At 36.0% G+C, this 15898-nt stretch overlaps 1 protein-coding gene and 1 non-coding gene across 3 annotated transcripts in view; one reads left to right on the top strand and one right to left on the bottom strand.

Annotated features, from left to right (window-relative positions):
• ANTXR2 (ANTXR cell adhesion molecule 2) overlaps positions 1–15898 on the bottom strand; it is a 159942-nt gene that overhangs the window by 133556 nt on the left and 10488 nt on the right. For both annotated transcript variants that reach the window (XM_038582324.1, XM_038582325.1), the window contains exons 4-7: positions 8966–9047; positions 8334–8441; positions 8151–8219; positions 7291–7371 (exon numbers count right to left, since the gene is read on the bottom strand). In XM_038582324.1, coding sequence (XP_038438252.1) covers positions 7291–7371; positions 8151–8219; positions 8334–8441; positions 8966–9047 — 340 coding nt within the window. The remainder of the gene's footprint in view (positions 1–7290; positions 7372–8150; positions 8220–8333; positions 8442–8965; positions 9048–15898) is intronic.
• On the top strand, positions 4979–5085 carry LOC119867246. Its single transcript, XR_005382981.1, has one exon. It is a non-coding gene; the product is annotated as a U6 spliceosomal RNA (small nuclear RNA).

Below are 15898 nucleotides of genomic sequence, written 5' to 3'. Positions count from 1 at the left end.
TGATACAGTGGAATACAAATACGATGAAATCAAAGTTATACGGAATCATAAGTCAATTCAAAATAAAGGTTTTTTTAACGTGTAAATACACCATAACTGTATTTAAAAACGTTCAAAAAGCACAGATTTCATTTACTCATTCATTGATAAATATGAATTAAGCAATAACTACTTACCTAATGCTCTATTAGGGCACTGGACAAAAAAAAAAAAAAAGGAGGAGGATGAATCACAGCCCCAACCGTCCTATCATTAATGTGAATGATGTTATAATAAGACACTTCATCTATATTCAGTACCAAAGATTCCTGGATAAATAGAAGCCCAGAAGAAGCTGACTTATGGTGAGCCTCATGTTATAGCCAGTCTTTTTTTAAAGAATCCTAGAAACTGATTTCCAATTTCGAATAAGTCCTACCAGTTTGTTTTTTTTTTCCTGTGAATGTATCTTTACAGTTAGCTCAGACTTCAGATTTTTTTAATCAAACCATGACTTTATAAATAGAGATTTCCACAACTAAGTCAGCATTCATAGCAAAACCTGCTAAAATCACTTAAACTGATGTCTTAGCAGAATGTTCATTAGGTTCCTCTTCTATGAAAATGATTTCCTATAAAGAATATGATTTTGCAGTGTCTTCTCATTTCATTAAAACATAATGTAGGGATCCCTGGGTGGCGCAGCAGTTTGGCGCCTGCCTTTGGCCCAGGGCGCGATTCTGGAGACCCGGGATCGAATCCCACGTCGGGCTCCCGGTGCATGGAGCCTGCTTCTCCCTCTGCCTGTGTCTCTGCCTCTCTCTCCCTCTGTGTGACTATCATAAATAAATTTAAAAAAAAAAAAAATTTAAAAAAAAAAATAAAAAAAAAAAATAAAACATAATGTAGACACCTTTCTTAGAAACTTTCCAAAAAAAAAAAAAAAATAAAAAGGAGAGAGAGAAAACAACAAAAATAGACATTACTGAGAAAAACAATTTGGTGCAAAGTTCAGATGAAGCTTACATTTCCAGCACTTAGAATGAAGTTCTTTTTTGAAATGTATATTGCACTTTTTTCCCTTTATAAACAATCTATTTCAGTTTTATTTAAATTTGCTACATGTATGAGTGATCGTCCCCTCCTATTTATGCTCCTCTATTTCCCCATTAGATATTTAAAAATTCTGGCACTGGCTGCCATCACCTAGGATATAGTGTTCTTAATTCTTTTGGATCAGAGTTATTTATAAAACCAGTTTCACAACGGATTCATCTCTTCTGCTTAATACTTCTGAGGTACTGTATCAAAAAACAATTGTGCAAGTAATTGCAGAGTACAACATCCCAAGGTCTTGATTTTAGGGGGGAAAAAAGAGAGAGGGAGGTTTTCCACATAGTATTTTTATTTTTATTCTTTCCATGTTATCCACCAATCTGTGGTTTTGTTTTATTTTGAATGCTACCATCCACACAGCACTGCCTAATGAAACACTGAACCACATGGTATTCACATGTCAGTCTGACTAGTTCAAATAAAATTTCATTTTCTTTCTTTTTTTTTTAAAGATTTGTTTATTTATTTATGATAGACAGAGAGAGAGAGAGAGAGAGAGAGAGGCAGAGACACAGGAGGAGGGAGAAGCAGGCTCCATGCCGGGAGCCGGACGTGGGACTCGATCCTGGGACTCCAGGGTCACGTCCTGGGCCAAAGGCAGGCGCTAAACCGCTGAGCCACCCAGGGACCCCCTAAATTTCATTTTCAAACAAAAGCCTTGCAATCACCTTTCCAAGAAACCAAAAATAATTGTTTAGCATTTTAAGACATTAAAGATAATCTAACGTGGATAATAGAAGAATTATATCCTGTGTTTGCAGGTAATGGGATGGGAGAAAACACAGGAAGAGGAACAATGAGTCAATTCTGAAGTTTTCTGACTTGAACATTTCCCGGGACTTCACATCCCTAACGGACATTGCCCACAGGGACTTCCCAGCGCCAACTCAGTGTCTCCCTCAGCCCTTCTGCCCGATCCCACCGTCCCCAGCACTCCGGCACCCTCTGCAAAACAGATCGCCCCCTCCCTGCTTCCAGTTACTCAGAGGACTCGGGGGCAGAATGCCCAAGCTCCACTGGACTCCCCGCTCCGTCCTTTTCATCTCATATGCAGTGATCTCTCAGGTTCTATGAACTTTTCGAGGTCTCCCAAATCCACCTCCTTATTTCCAGTTTCACCGCCATCACAATACTAACAACAGCAGCTAATATTTTCCAGAGCCGTCAGAGCCTGGCTCAGCAAGAGAAACGTTTTATCCCTGGAGGCTCTGCCCCACCCTGTTCCTAACATGATTCTGACCAGGGCAGAGAGTTTATTACGTTTTCCTTGTGGTCCTTAACCCAGTTTTACTGGGAATCTAGAACCTAGAATCCCAATACCTAAAATAAGCCCCAAGGAGCTATGGTCCATTAAGATGTGGTTTCCCCCTTAACAACTAAGTCTCTATCCCAACGAGAACCGTACCTCTTTTCTAAATGCAGGTTCCTGAAATTCTACATAGTGTTTGTCACGGTAATACTGAATCTGCTTTCCCAGTTGTTGGCTGGGCCCAAGCCCTAAGGCCTGAGGATTCGGAACTAGGGCACAGCCAAGTATTTGATTTTGGTTAGCTACACCACCTAGACATCCTTGTAGTTATGCCCCACTTGTTGGATCTGACCCTCCCATGTATCCATGCCATGCCCTTTTAGACCTAAGTCACTGATTACTTAGAAATCCGGCCATCTCTCTCAGTGGACTGCCCTGCAGAAAGATCAAGAACCTCATCATACATGGTCCCAACTTCCTGACATTCGTAGCTTCCCAGCAAATGTTTTCAAGCCCAGCCCTTCTGAGTTAGACTGTTCTTAATCATGATCTCATTTATTTCACAAAACAATCCAATGAAATAGAACTGTCCCCATTTGACTCGATGAGAATCTTGAACTTGGAGAGATTACATGGTATAAAGTACAAACATCACAGAGCTAGGCAGTGGCAGAGTTGGAACTCACACTCAGCTCTTCCTATTCCCAATTTCATACTGTCGTTCACTGTATTAGGTTTCTTTTCACCATGTCTCTCACAAGGACTATTGCAAGAGACTTATGACACACCTTTCCATCTTCCAAATTATCCTATGTATTCCCACAAGAATATTCTTCCTGAACATTCTCAGCTATCATATGAATCTCATCCCTCTGATGCTTTTCCATCCTTCTCTGAGTACTTAGGAAACACATGCCAATTCCCCCATTCAAACGTTTGAAAGTTTCCATAATCTGGATCCAGGCCACCTGTCAAGGTCTATCCCTCGTATTCCTCCATAATCCAAGCCAGGCCACACTCCCTCCTATGCCTCAGCCACTCAGCCCAGGCTCTTTCTGAAGTTCTATGTTCCTTGTTTCCAATTTACTCCAATTGTCAGAGCACAGTTCAAACTGCACCACCAAAAGTCTCCCATGACTTCATATATCCAAACTTATCCCATCCTTCTGTTAACTTGACTCTCACCATATTGGCATCTTCACACAAACTGCAAGGTAGGATTCCTCTCTGTCACCCAGAGTCACTCATCACTCACTGAACTTCCTGGCTTCATTTTATCCCCACATTTTATAACTCTTGTAGTGACCACTATATTCCAACCCTCAAGTCATCACTATTTTCAAGCTCCTTTAGAACATAGAATTTGTCTTATTTAAGTTTACATCCTCTCTTGCAAGCTTGACGCAGTGCCCTAAGCACGGTTAGAGCTCAATAAATGAGTGGATGAAAGAATAAGGTAGATAATGGATGTAGTGGGAAGGAAGGGGAAAAAGAGGAAAAGTTTTTCACCAGCACCTACTTGATCTAATAATGAATTTTAAACTTTCATATTCCTAATTAAGACCGGAGATTAAACCAATATTCCCAAAAGTGTGACATATCATGTTTGCCTGGACAGAAATCCAAACATTTTGAAATGTCCCATTTCATTCCAAATCAAAATAAAATGTGAAAATGATTTTCTGAATTAAATAAATTTTACAGAAGGTATTAAATTGTTAACATGCAAAATGTTCATAACAAAGGCCTTTTCAGTCACTCACGTTTGAAGTTATAAAAGATAGAACTGCTATAGTGTTTTTTTTTATTTTAATTACAATGAAGGAAGGTTCCAAAATGAAACTCCTAACCTTGCTGACTAAGAAGTTGATTCTGAAAAAAATGTGATTTACAGTACGAGAGGACCAGACCATCTAGGTCACTGGATTTTGGTGCCCAGTGGAGGGAGAAAAAAAGAAAACAAGAGTATCGGCTTACATTTTTTTCTAATTAAAGATTAACTTCAAAGAAATTAATTCATTTGACAATAAGGTCAGATATATTTGAACAATCACTAACAAAATAATAATAATAATAATAATAATCTCTCAATTTAGCAAATATTTTGCCTTCAAAGTATCAGACATCTGAAAGACTTAAATTTTCTGATAATTTACATTTGCTTAGCATTGCATAAATCTATTCCACAGTACAATTTTCTCCACTAGTTTGTTAAATCAAAAATAAAGGGATAGTCTCTTCCTCTCTGCCCTTACCCTGAAAAACAGAGGATATTTGTTTTAAATACCAAATATAATTTTTTTAAGATAAGATGGTACTTTTGTAAGTATCAGGTGCAATTCAAATTTAAGGCAGAATTATAGCTTTTGTGTATTATCAGACATGGAGCAAACTCTGCCTTGAAGAGACATAAAGTGCTTGAATTGCCTTAAACTTCTATAAAGTAATCAAAAATCCCAAGCTACCATCACGTTGATAAAAATCTCAACCATTAGTGAGATCAACTTAGGTTGTAATGATTTCATTTGTCTACCTGTCAACTCTGCCATGTTACTACTTCCCGGTTTCCCTGAGGATAATTTACTCCTCCTTTTTTGACAGAAAAGCAGAAGTTTAACTATATTAGAATGAACAGTGCTCTCTTCGGCAGCATGTATACTAAAATTGGAACGATACAGAGAAGATTAGCATGGCCCCTGCACAAGGATGACACACAAATTCATGAAGGGTTCCATATTTTTTATCAAACTCAAAACCCAAGAAACAAACAATCCAATCATAAAATGGGCAGGGGACATGAACAGACATTTCTCCAAAGAAGATCTCCACATGGCCAACAAGCACATGAGAAAATGCTCCGCATCCCTTGCCATCAAGGAAATACAAATCAATACCACAATGAGATACCACCTCACACCAGTGAAAATGGTGAAAATTAATAAGACAGGAAACAACAAATGTTGGAGAGGATGTGCACTGTTGGTGGGAATGCAAACTGGTACAGCCACTCTTCCTCAAAGAGTTAAAAATAGAGCTACCCTACGACCCAGCAATTGTACTGCTGGGGATTTACCCCAAAGATACAGATGCAGTGAAAGACTGAGACACCTGCACCCCAGTGCTCATAGCGGCAATGTCCACAATAGCCAAACTGTGGAAGGAGCCTCGGTGTCCATCGAAAGATGAATGGATAAAGAAGATGTGGTCTATATATACAGTGGAATATTACTCCGTCATCAGAAAGGACCAATACCCACCATTTGCTTCAACGTGGATGGAACTGGAAGGTATTATGCTGAGTGATAGAATTCAGAGAAGGACAATCATCATATGGTTTCACTCATACATGGAATATAAGAAATCGTGAAAAGGAATATAAGAGAAAGGAGGAGAACTGAGTGGGGAAAAATTAGAGAGGGAGAAAAACCATGAGAGACTCCTAACTCTGGGAAATGAACAAAGGGTTGCGGAAGGGGAGGTTGGGGGGATGGGGTAACTGGATGACGGGCAATGAGGAGGGCACATGGTGGGTGAGCGCTGGGTGTTACACTACATGTTGGCAAATTGAATTTAAATTTTAAAAATGTAAAAAAAAAAAAAAAAAAAGAATGAACACTATACCCATTGGTATAGTATTCCAAAGGGAATAACCCAGAGAAGTCTCCTCTCCTCCCCACTATAATTCTAAAAATAATTGCAAATCTCCAAAAACAATAAATTCTATTTAAAATACAATCCAATGGTTTGTTTATTTTCAGGATCAAATTATGCTCCCTTTTGCATTGTCCACCCAATTTTCCTGTATTTTAAACCAAATCACAGAGTATTTACCTTGAATCCAAATATAAATCCATAGAAATATTCATAGAAATATGAATACAAATATTTCCTATTTTTTCCATTGCAATTTTTCCAACTAAACATAATTAAACTCCTAAAATAATAAAATTTCTGTTCCATTCTGTATTTACATTCAGCCTGTCCACTAGAAGTGCTGACATGTAATAGAACCAAATCATATCTTTTTCTTCGAAAAGCTCCATGAATTAGGGGGAAAAAACCTACATGCTACTTAAAAACAAAACCAACCAATCTCACTGTTTCTGAAAAACACAGTCTTTAAAAAGAAATTTTAAATGTCCAAAGATATTGAGACTTATTTTTTCCTTCAGTTAATACCTAAAGATTAAAGGGAAAGCTTTGGCTTAGAGAGTATATATTATTCACTTCCATTTTAGGATGGTGTTTACCAAAATATCATAAATACTTAATAGCAACTGTTCCTAGTGCTTCTAGAAAAAGGCAGTAAAATGAAACATAAACCTCAGCTTTGAAAGCCTAGGAGTTTTGCTTTGCATTTCATCATCATACTTCCCCTTACCCTCTTTAGGGATGCCCCGATTCTAACAATCATCAGAGAGAATGCGACTGAATTACAAGCAGAAATATTATGAGCTCCAGTGAAACTATTAATCATTAAAATGGAAAGAACAACAGCAGTCAAATACTCAGCCACTGTGCAAGGTGTCTGCTTGAGAGCTAAGAGACGCCATTTTTGGAAGAGGGAGAAATCACACATTCCAATCCAAATTTTTATTTTATACTTCTTCTCTAAAGCCTATAAAACTTTCAAGATATCAAGACAGGAACTCCACGCTCAAACGGTGGAAGTGTCAAAGACTGTTTATGAAGATCCTAAACTTGAAATCTCAAATCCAAGCTCACAGAGTCAAATTTACAAGAATTAATACCAACCATTAATACAAACAAAATCCAGACAAAATCCAGATCTTTAGAATTAAGCCATGTTCTCAATACCAAACAAACCTCCTTCTTAATCTCTTTCTTCAAGATAATGATCACCTGAAGGGATATCAAGATTACTCCTTATGTTTTAAAATGTATCTAAAATCGTAAGCCTTTCTTACTCCCAGAAAAATACTCACAGAATTAATTATTCCTTTAAGAGCTTGAAATCCACCCTTGACAGGAAAAACTTGTTCCTTGGAATCAGCAATTCTTTCCAGCTTTAGAAAAACGAGGAACATTCAATTAACGGGTAGTTGAGACATACATTTTATACACTTCATTATGTTTCAGTTATGTTCATCTGGAAAATTACACCACAGGATTAATTCACCAGTGTAGTCTGTCAGGAATTGAAGGAGATGGCACTAGTGTTATTCTAAATGTATCACAATGAAATGAATCAGCCACAACCCCTTTACACTGGCCTCAAGTTTGAATCTCAAAACACTGCAGAGCTCTACTAGCCAAAAATGTCATTAGACACAGAAATCTTAGTTATATTCAACCAAAAATTTAAATGTAAGACCATCTAGTGAGCAGGGAAAAAAAAAAATTAATATATAGACCCCCAAAACTTATGAAAAAATTGGGGTTTTGGAATGAAAACTATTAAAAATTTCCTCTAAACAGATTTCTCAAATCCCTGCACTCCTAAGTGTCAAGTTTTAAATCAAACTAAAACACCTAAATAAGACTGTCATAATAATCTTGTCCGTTGAGTTCAAAAAGGATTATCCATATTATTTCAGTCCAAATATGTGACCATAATATTACTTCTTCTGAACCAAATGAATATTCCGGAAATTTTAGAGTGTTGTTTTCAGCAATGAAACCTCTCAAAATCAGACATAATTGATGCAGAGTTCAAAATAATTTTATAAAAAATCTTTAGCAACAGATTAGTGTCACAGTAGGTCATCAGTGAAAAGAATTTGAAAAAATACCCTTAAGATGATGATGTAATTTAGATTAAGGTTTGCAGATCTGCTGTACTCACCTGAGCTTGTTCAAAGTCAAGGACACCAACACAATAAACTCTAGCCCCAAATGACCTGGATATCTTTGCCTATGGAGGGGGGTGCAGAGAGAGGGGTGCATTATTCCAATATCGGGCTATGAATACAGAGACACACAGCAAAGTACACCAGGGTATAATGAACAGTTTCAGTTCAACACTCACCTCTTTCTCTGCATATGATGGCACCAGACCGTCCAACTTACCATCTGTCAGAGCAATTATGATGCTGGAGGTTTTTAAGCCTCCTGCTTTCTGAATTTGTTCATTTGCCTGAAAATGAAGAATAATTATCTCACTAACAATTTCATCTTAACTTTTAACCAGCATGTTTCATCAAGCTGAATGTATGAGTCTGACAAAATCAAAATATTACAGACTGGCTTTGAAAACAGGGTATTTTACTATATGTTGGCAAATTGAATTTAAATAAAATATTAAAAATAAAATAAAAAAGAGTATTTTGTGTTAGCTATTTTATTTGAAATATGCATATATTCACATTATAGAGCAGTTACAATTGGGTGTAAAGAATATAAATTTTAAGCTTTGATTGACTAGTCTGAAAATAAGCACACAAAAAATGAAAAATTCCTTAAAAAGCCAAATGCTATCCAAATTTTTCTTATCACCATGGTAAATCAGTCTCCTCCTTAGAACAACTAAAAGCATTTTAAAAAATTTTTTAAAGATAAACCTGTAATGAGGTATTGGAGTTTTACTAGAGAGTTACAGTTTTTTGCATTCCAGAATAAGGAAACATTCTCTTCCATACTTACAAATGTTAAAGAACTTACTAGCTTTAGTCCTTCGTGGATGTATGTCTCTCCTACTGGACTAACATTTTTTAAATCCTCTAAGCCTTTACTGATTTTGCTTCTGAAAAATAATGAAAATTAAATGAAAGAAAAATGAGCAAAGATTACAATAAGTATTTATCAAAAAACATGGCAGGGTTACAATTAAAGTTTCTTCAGGAAGAGGAAAGAACATGAGCTTTGAGGATAGATAACTTCTCATACTTTTTGCTATTTTAATAAATTAGAGCACTCATATTTTAAATACAACAAATAAAAGTATTATTTTATTTGACAATATGAAATATCTTGGAAAAATCTAAGTATATTCTAGACATTTTGAGCTGAGAACAGATAACTTCTATCATATTTGTTTGACTAAATGCTAGGGAGTGAAACATTTTCCTTCATCCAAAACAAACAAGGGTTGCTTAGGTCAGCTTAAATGAAAAAGTATTTCTGAAGCACGCACCCACTTCCCTATAAGTTGGAAATTTACTTTGTTATTTGTAAATTTCTAAAGCATATTACTTAACCCTAACTTATAGAAATTCAGTTTCTACTTTGTGTTTCCCAGAGTCACATGTCTCAGAAATTTAGTCACCTTTGTAGCATCTTCTCCTCCATGCAGACACCAACTCATTCTCTTGAATATTGTAACTACAATGTACTAGCACATTTCTGATGAACAAATTGAAAGAATAAATGGATGGATGGTCATGGATTCTTGAAACAGGCAATATGAACGAAAAACTTGAAAAACTATAGAATAATCTTTTTCATCATGACCAATTAGTGTCTCAATGCAGTATATCTAAATGAAGTATGAATACATTATTAAAAGCTATTTTGGGGACACCTGGGTGGCTCAGTTGGTTAAGCATCTGCCTTCAGCTCAGGTCATGATCCCAGAGTCCTGAGATCAAGTTCTGCATCAGGCTCCTTGCTTAGCGGAGGGCCTGCTTCTCACTCTACCTGCTGCTCCCCCTGTTTGTTGTCTGTCTTTCTCTCTCTAATAAGTAAATGAAATCTTTAAAAAAAAATCTATTTTGTGTGCATTAAGTAAAATAAGACCTATTTTTCAGGTTTTTTTAAATATAGGTTCCAAAGAACCCTTGAAAAATAAAGAAACCATAAGAATAATATGAGATAAATACAATAATGTTGCAAAAACAATCCAAACTAAACTCAGAATTTCATTTTCAATTTTTAAATTTAAAGGATCAGAAGAGAGATCTTAATATACTGTTTATAGAATTTTAATTTTTAAAAAGAAGCAAAGAAAAATACCTTTCTTTTTTTATTATTTTTTTTATTTTTAGTGAGACAGAAAGAGCATGCTCCAGCAGAGAGAGAGAGAGAAAGAGAAACAGAAAGTGAGAGAGAATCTCAAGCAGGCTCCACACTCAGCGCACGTGGAGCCCGACATAGGGCTCAATCCCACAACCCCGAGATCACGACCCCAGCCAAAACCAAGAGTCAGACGCTGGACCAACTAAGCTACTCAGGCACCTCAAGAAAAATACCTTTCTAAATAAAAAAGTCCTGCAATGGTAAACTGAAATATAATGTTTTAAATAAAACATGAAAAGCACCCACATTACTAACAATGATAGATGAAACATTAATCACAAAAAGTAGATTATCTGATTATCAAGGAACTTACTAGAGTCATACATAAAAGGTTATACACACACACACACACACACACATCATACACTATTAAAATAAAATTATATACATATAACATATACCACACACCATTAAAACGTATGTCCGAAACAGTAAAAAAAAAAAAAAAAAAAGTTTCATCGAGCTGCAATGTTGTATTTCGAACACTTGAAATAAATGAATCATCCACCAGAGCTTCACTCATGTTTTAAAAGTAAGTTACTGATTATATGTTGATGCTGTAACGAAAATTAGTATCAGACAAGTTTTCCATCTCAAGGAGTTTCCCAAAAACATAAGACAACTTTCAAAGTATGACCTAATCCTCTTTCTTCCTGACTCAGTCATCTCTACCAATCCACATTGCTTCCTTTAATACTTGGTCTAAAATCAGCCTATTCTGAACCTGTCTTTGACTTTATTATACTATTTTTTCTAAGGTGTCCCAAACACATCCATGATCAACTTCTACTACAATGAATAATTTTGTCTCAAATTTATACCTTAAAATAATGTAACTGATTTAATTTAGTGTTTCACTTCTCAACTAGACTGGAAGTTTACAGTGGACTATCACCCTGTCTATCATTTATGATGTATCCTCCTACTCTGCGCTTATTACTTAAATAATGCCTTTAACAAAGTAAGCGTTCAATAAACTTTTCAATCTACCATAGGAAAGAAATTCACAGATGATGAACTAAATTACCTACTTTACAAGTTTGTTTTATCTAAATATTTATATTAAGTATCTACAGACAAAACTTGAAACTGATTCTGTCTGAATGCAGACAAAAACCAAATATTTGGTACTTCCAAGAAATGAGTGGCAGCGTGTCCTCAAGCATTAATGTTTGCTGCCAAAAGGGAAATGAAAAGACAACTGAAATTCAAGTTCACACAACAAATAGATTTTTCATGGTAGAAGCTGCCTTGTCCATTCAGTTCAGATTCACCTCACCATTTAATTTCTTCTAAGACCCAGACAATAGGACTCTAAGCTACAAGAACTTGCCGGACGTGGAATTCAGAATTGTTTTTGGAAGGTAAGACTCAACTAGCTTATTTCACTGGGAGAAGTAACACTGTCCCTGGCTTTTCTATCCATGACAATACCTGACACCATAATATTCTAAGTAGCACTGAATTCCATCATTACTTTTGCAGCTGCATCGTCACTGGAGGAAAAGTGTTTCTTGCCAACAGTCAATAACATCAACACACATGAGCTCTGGTCTTATCTCCTTCCAGTATAACTACACAGTCTGTCAGCCTCTACCAAGTGTCATTTTAGGGGAAATGAAAGCCAAAACAAGACAGGGCAGATCTCAGGCCTCAAAAGATCCCAAGCAACTAAAAGTAAGTTCTAAGTTTGTCTAGTAGTAAACAGCTAATTGGGAGAAAGCAAAATGATGTCACAGGTTAAAAAGAGAACTCATCCATCTATACTATGACTTAAAGAAACCTCTAAAAGAAAAAAAAAGCAAGTAGGGAATGACAAAAAACAAAAGAAAAAATGCACATGTTATAAAGCTCAAATCCAACAACATCTTAGATCAACCTCACCAAGTTTGGTTTTAACGTTATGTCTTCAGCTACAGGAATAGTGATATTGAAACTACTTTGGTATTTGTTGTGAAGCTGTAGTCAAGGGTGCTGCTATCATAACACAAAATGTCCCCTCTCAGATCTTGTGGCAGAAGTTTCTCGTCATCCCTGAGTAATCACTATACACTTCCTCCTTCCTGCTAGCTACAAGTATGTAAACCATTTCTTGCCCTAACTATTGGGAAGCCCACAGTAAATTTCTTACTCATTCACAAAATTCTAAGTTCCTATGGTTATCATATTGCTACATACTCTTTTCTAAGATCTTAACTTTTCTTTTTATGTTATTATCTTTCTGCAATGTTATTATGTTCAGCTTCAAATACTTTTTGGAAAGAGGCAAAATGAAACAAATAAAATGGGATAAACCTGATTCTTTTTGTTGAGAATCAGTGAGCTAAAATCTATCAACTCTTTCTTTTTTTATTTCATGATTATATTGATCAGAGAAAGGCAAAAACATACTGATTCTTTTTTTAATCTATAAAATAACACTTTCCGCTCTGTTAGTACCTGCCAAATTTCTCTGCTGAGTAGGGGAAGGAAGAGAGATAAAAGGGAAGGGAAGGGAAGAGAAGGGAGGGGAGGGGTGGGAAAGAGAAGATGAGGAGAGAAGAAGAGAGGAGAGGAGAGGAGAGGAGAGGAGAGGAGAGGAGAGGAGAGGAGAGGAGAGGAGAAAGAGAGAGAAGAGAAGAGGAGAAGAGAAGAGAAGAGAAGAGAGAGAGAAGAGAGAGAAGAGAAAGAGAAAAAGAGAGAAGAGAAGAGAGAGAAGAGAGGAGAAGAGAAGAGGAGAGGAGAGGAGAGGAGAGAGAGAGAAGAGAGAAGAGAAGAGAAGAGAAGAGAAGAGAAGAGAAGAGAAGAGAAGAGAAGAAGAGAAGAGAAGAGGGCAACTACACTGCCACACGCTGCACATCAATGGCTCTTCTCCATCCATTGAACACTTTGTATTTTGGAGGGTATTTATGACGTCATAACTAAAATAAGTATATATTGTAAATGGTAGCATAATAAAATGATTAGCAGAGAATTCTGACTTGCTCAACTAATACAATTAAGGCACAATTTTTTATTTTAAGTACCTTCTGCGTATAACTAAGGATATTATGTTTATACACATAATTATATTATCTGTATAGCATTTGAACTTTCCAACAGACAACATCTTAACTAATCACATTTCTGTTTTGGCCATCTATTGCTGCCTAATAAACTACCCTAAAATTAGTGGTGCAAACACAACTTATTTTTTATGATACTGTGCATTGAATGGGCAGTTCTTATGTTTCACACATTGTCAGCTGAGAAGTAGGAATGGCTAGAAAGGTTGAAATGACCTCACTCACATGGTTGGCAAGTTGGCACTGGTGCTGGCTACTGCAGAGGAGCACAGCTAGGACTGTTGACTGTAGTCTTCATTCTCTTCCAGATGGCTTTTCCACATGGCTGGGTTGGTTTCCCTCCTACCATGATGGTCTCAGGGTAATCAAAGTTTTTATATGCCAGCTGGCTACTGAGAGCACAAGAAAGAAAACTCCCATGCCTTATTAAGGCTTAGACCTGGAACTGGCACTCTTCTACGTTTATGTATGCTATATTCTATCAGTTAAAGTAAGCCATGGGCCCAGCCCAGAGTTTTTAAATTATATATTTAAATAAGTGTATAAGTTTAATTTATAGACTTAAATATATTTAAGTATATATACATATATTTGTATATGTAGTGTGTATATATATATATATCTATTCTGTATACATATATAGAGAGAGAATATATATACACACATACATGTTTATATGTATTCTGTGCTTAACTGGAGGCCACAGAACAATCTACGACAAAAGCTAAAAAACTGCATATTATCTATGCTACCAAATGCCAATTAATACAAGTACATTAGTGCATGAGTATAAATGTTATAGAAACTTGTATCATAGGTCAATTCCATCCTTTGTCCTCAAGAGATTATTAATCAGGAACATTAGTTCTTGAAACAAACAGTAACTGCAAATAAAATGTAGCAATACACAGTAATTTTGTAATGATCATCCAGTTACATAATTAAATGTTTTTAAGAAGGTAAAACTTAGTACATTGAAATATGAAACAAAACAATGCTCTCAAGATGTTATTTTGCATCTATACAAATATACTAGTCATTTATAATCCATTTAGCACTTTAGTACTTTACCGGAGCTTCTGCTTACAAAGCATTTACCAAAGTGTCTGACACACAGTTAGTGCTCAATAAATTTCATCTGCCACTGTTATTATCTCCTTCCATTAATAAAACACAATATTAAGCAAATTGACAAAATTAGAAAAAAATTATATGAGGGAAAATCTGTTCATTCATTCAAATATACCCACATTTCTATTTATTTATTTATGTTATTATATACTATATTACATACTGTATAAAGGATAAATCGCAAAAATGTAATTGCTCTCTACCAGCTCCTCAACTTAAAAAATGTTCGAAGTTTACAAGACAGTGAAGGAGTATCTTCTAAATGCAAACATCGCTAATACATTCTATTATCTTCAGAACAGGTTTACCTATCTCTTATTATACTTGATATCAAAATGTACTTATTGTTTATTTAACACGTCACTCTAAGGCCAACATTGCCAATGTCTCTGTGGTCCAGAATCTAGACCAATGAATCCATGGTCAAAAAATATGTGCTTACAAAATGCTCCGCACTATCTGGGTTTTGTGAAAAAATTCCCTCCAGTTTAGTCTATGCTTACAAAATGTGGTACATGGATCACACCTGAGTCCAACTGGCTGCATTCTGTATATTTTTTCACCCCACTTCCCCCATTCAATACCTATTGAGTCATGAGAAATTGACCTCTGCATTTGAACACTTCAGTGTGCCAGGTTGTCTCTCAGGTATGAGTAACAATGTATTTAACTTCCTAGAATATAAAGCATATGTGGGACTGCATGAAAGTTCACTCTTAGCATATCCATGACTAGAATCTGAGCTGCTATCTTGCCCAGACCTCTCAGGATTAGCACAAATGCGTTGCCAAAACTGACTTTTCTCAACACGAGTCATCATTTCTCTAACTACAACAACAACAACAAAAAAAACTACATTCACTTCCTCTCACCACATCACTGTTTGTAAGAGAACAGCATAAATTTAGAGGAAGAATATGTCTTTGAATATGACAAATTCTGACTAATTGTGAAAGGCAGAGAAGGGGGAATACAGAAAGTCTGAGGCAATGCAGTAGTTAAGTGCTCACGCTCATGAGTCAATACCGTCTTAGATTCAGGATGGAATGGACCTTCATTTTTTAATTTCCACACACCTTGGCTATTCCAATTTTATTTCAACATTATTATTTGTGTCAGACACTTTGCTAAATGCTTTGTAAGCAATATATGTATAGATGCAAATAATATCTTGTGAATCCTGGCTCTAACTACTTAGCTGTGTGACTTCCAGCAAGTTTATTTGACCTCTCTAAACTCCTGTTAGAATTCTGGCACATGAGAATGAAAATTCTGATGGTGGTGTACACTGATAACCCGCAAATCCCTTTTCAACCTTGACTCCTCCCCACGTCAATTAGGCCTTCTCATGCATCAGATGCATTTAACCATCCCAACATTGCAATATGGTAGGAATGATTAGCGC

This window comes from Canis lupus, chromosome 32 (genome assembly GCF_011100685.1).
Source record: "Canis lupus familiaris isolate Mischka breed German Shepherd chromosome 32, alternate assembly UU_Cfam_GSD_1.0, whole genome shotgun sequence".
In the NCBI taxonomy this organism is placed as follows: Eukaryota; Metazoa; Chordata; class Mammalia; order Carnivora; family Canidae; genus Canis; species Canis lupus.
Note: the sequence above shows the minus strand (reverse complement) of the source record. Positions and strands in the feature narration are given on the sequence as shown.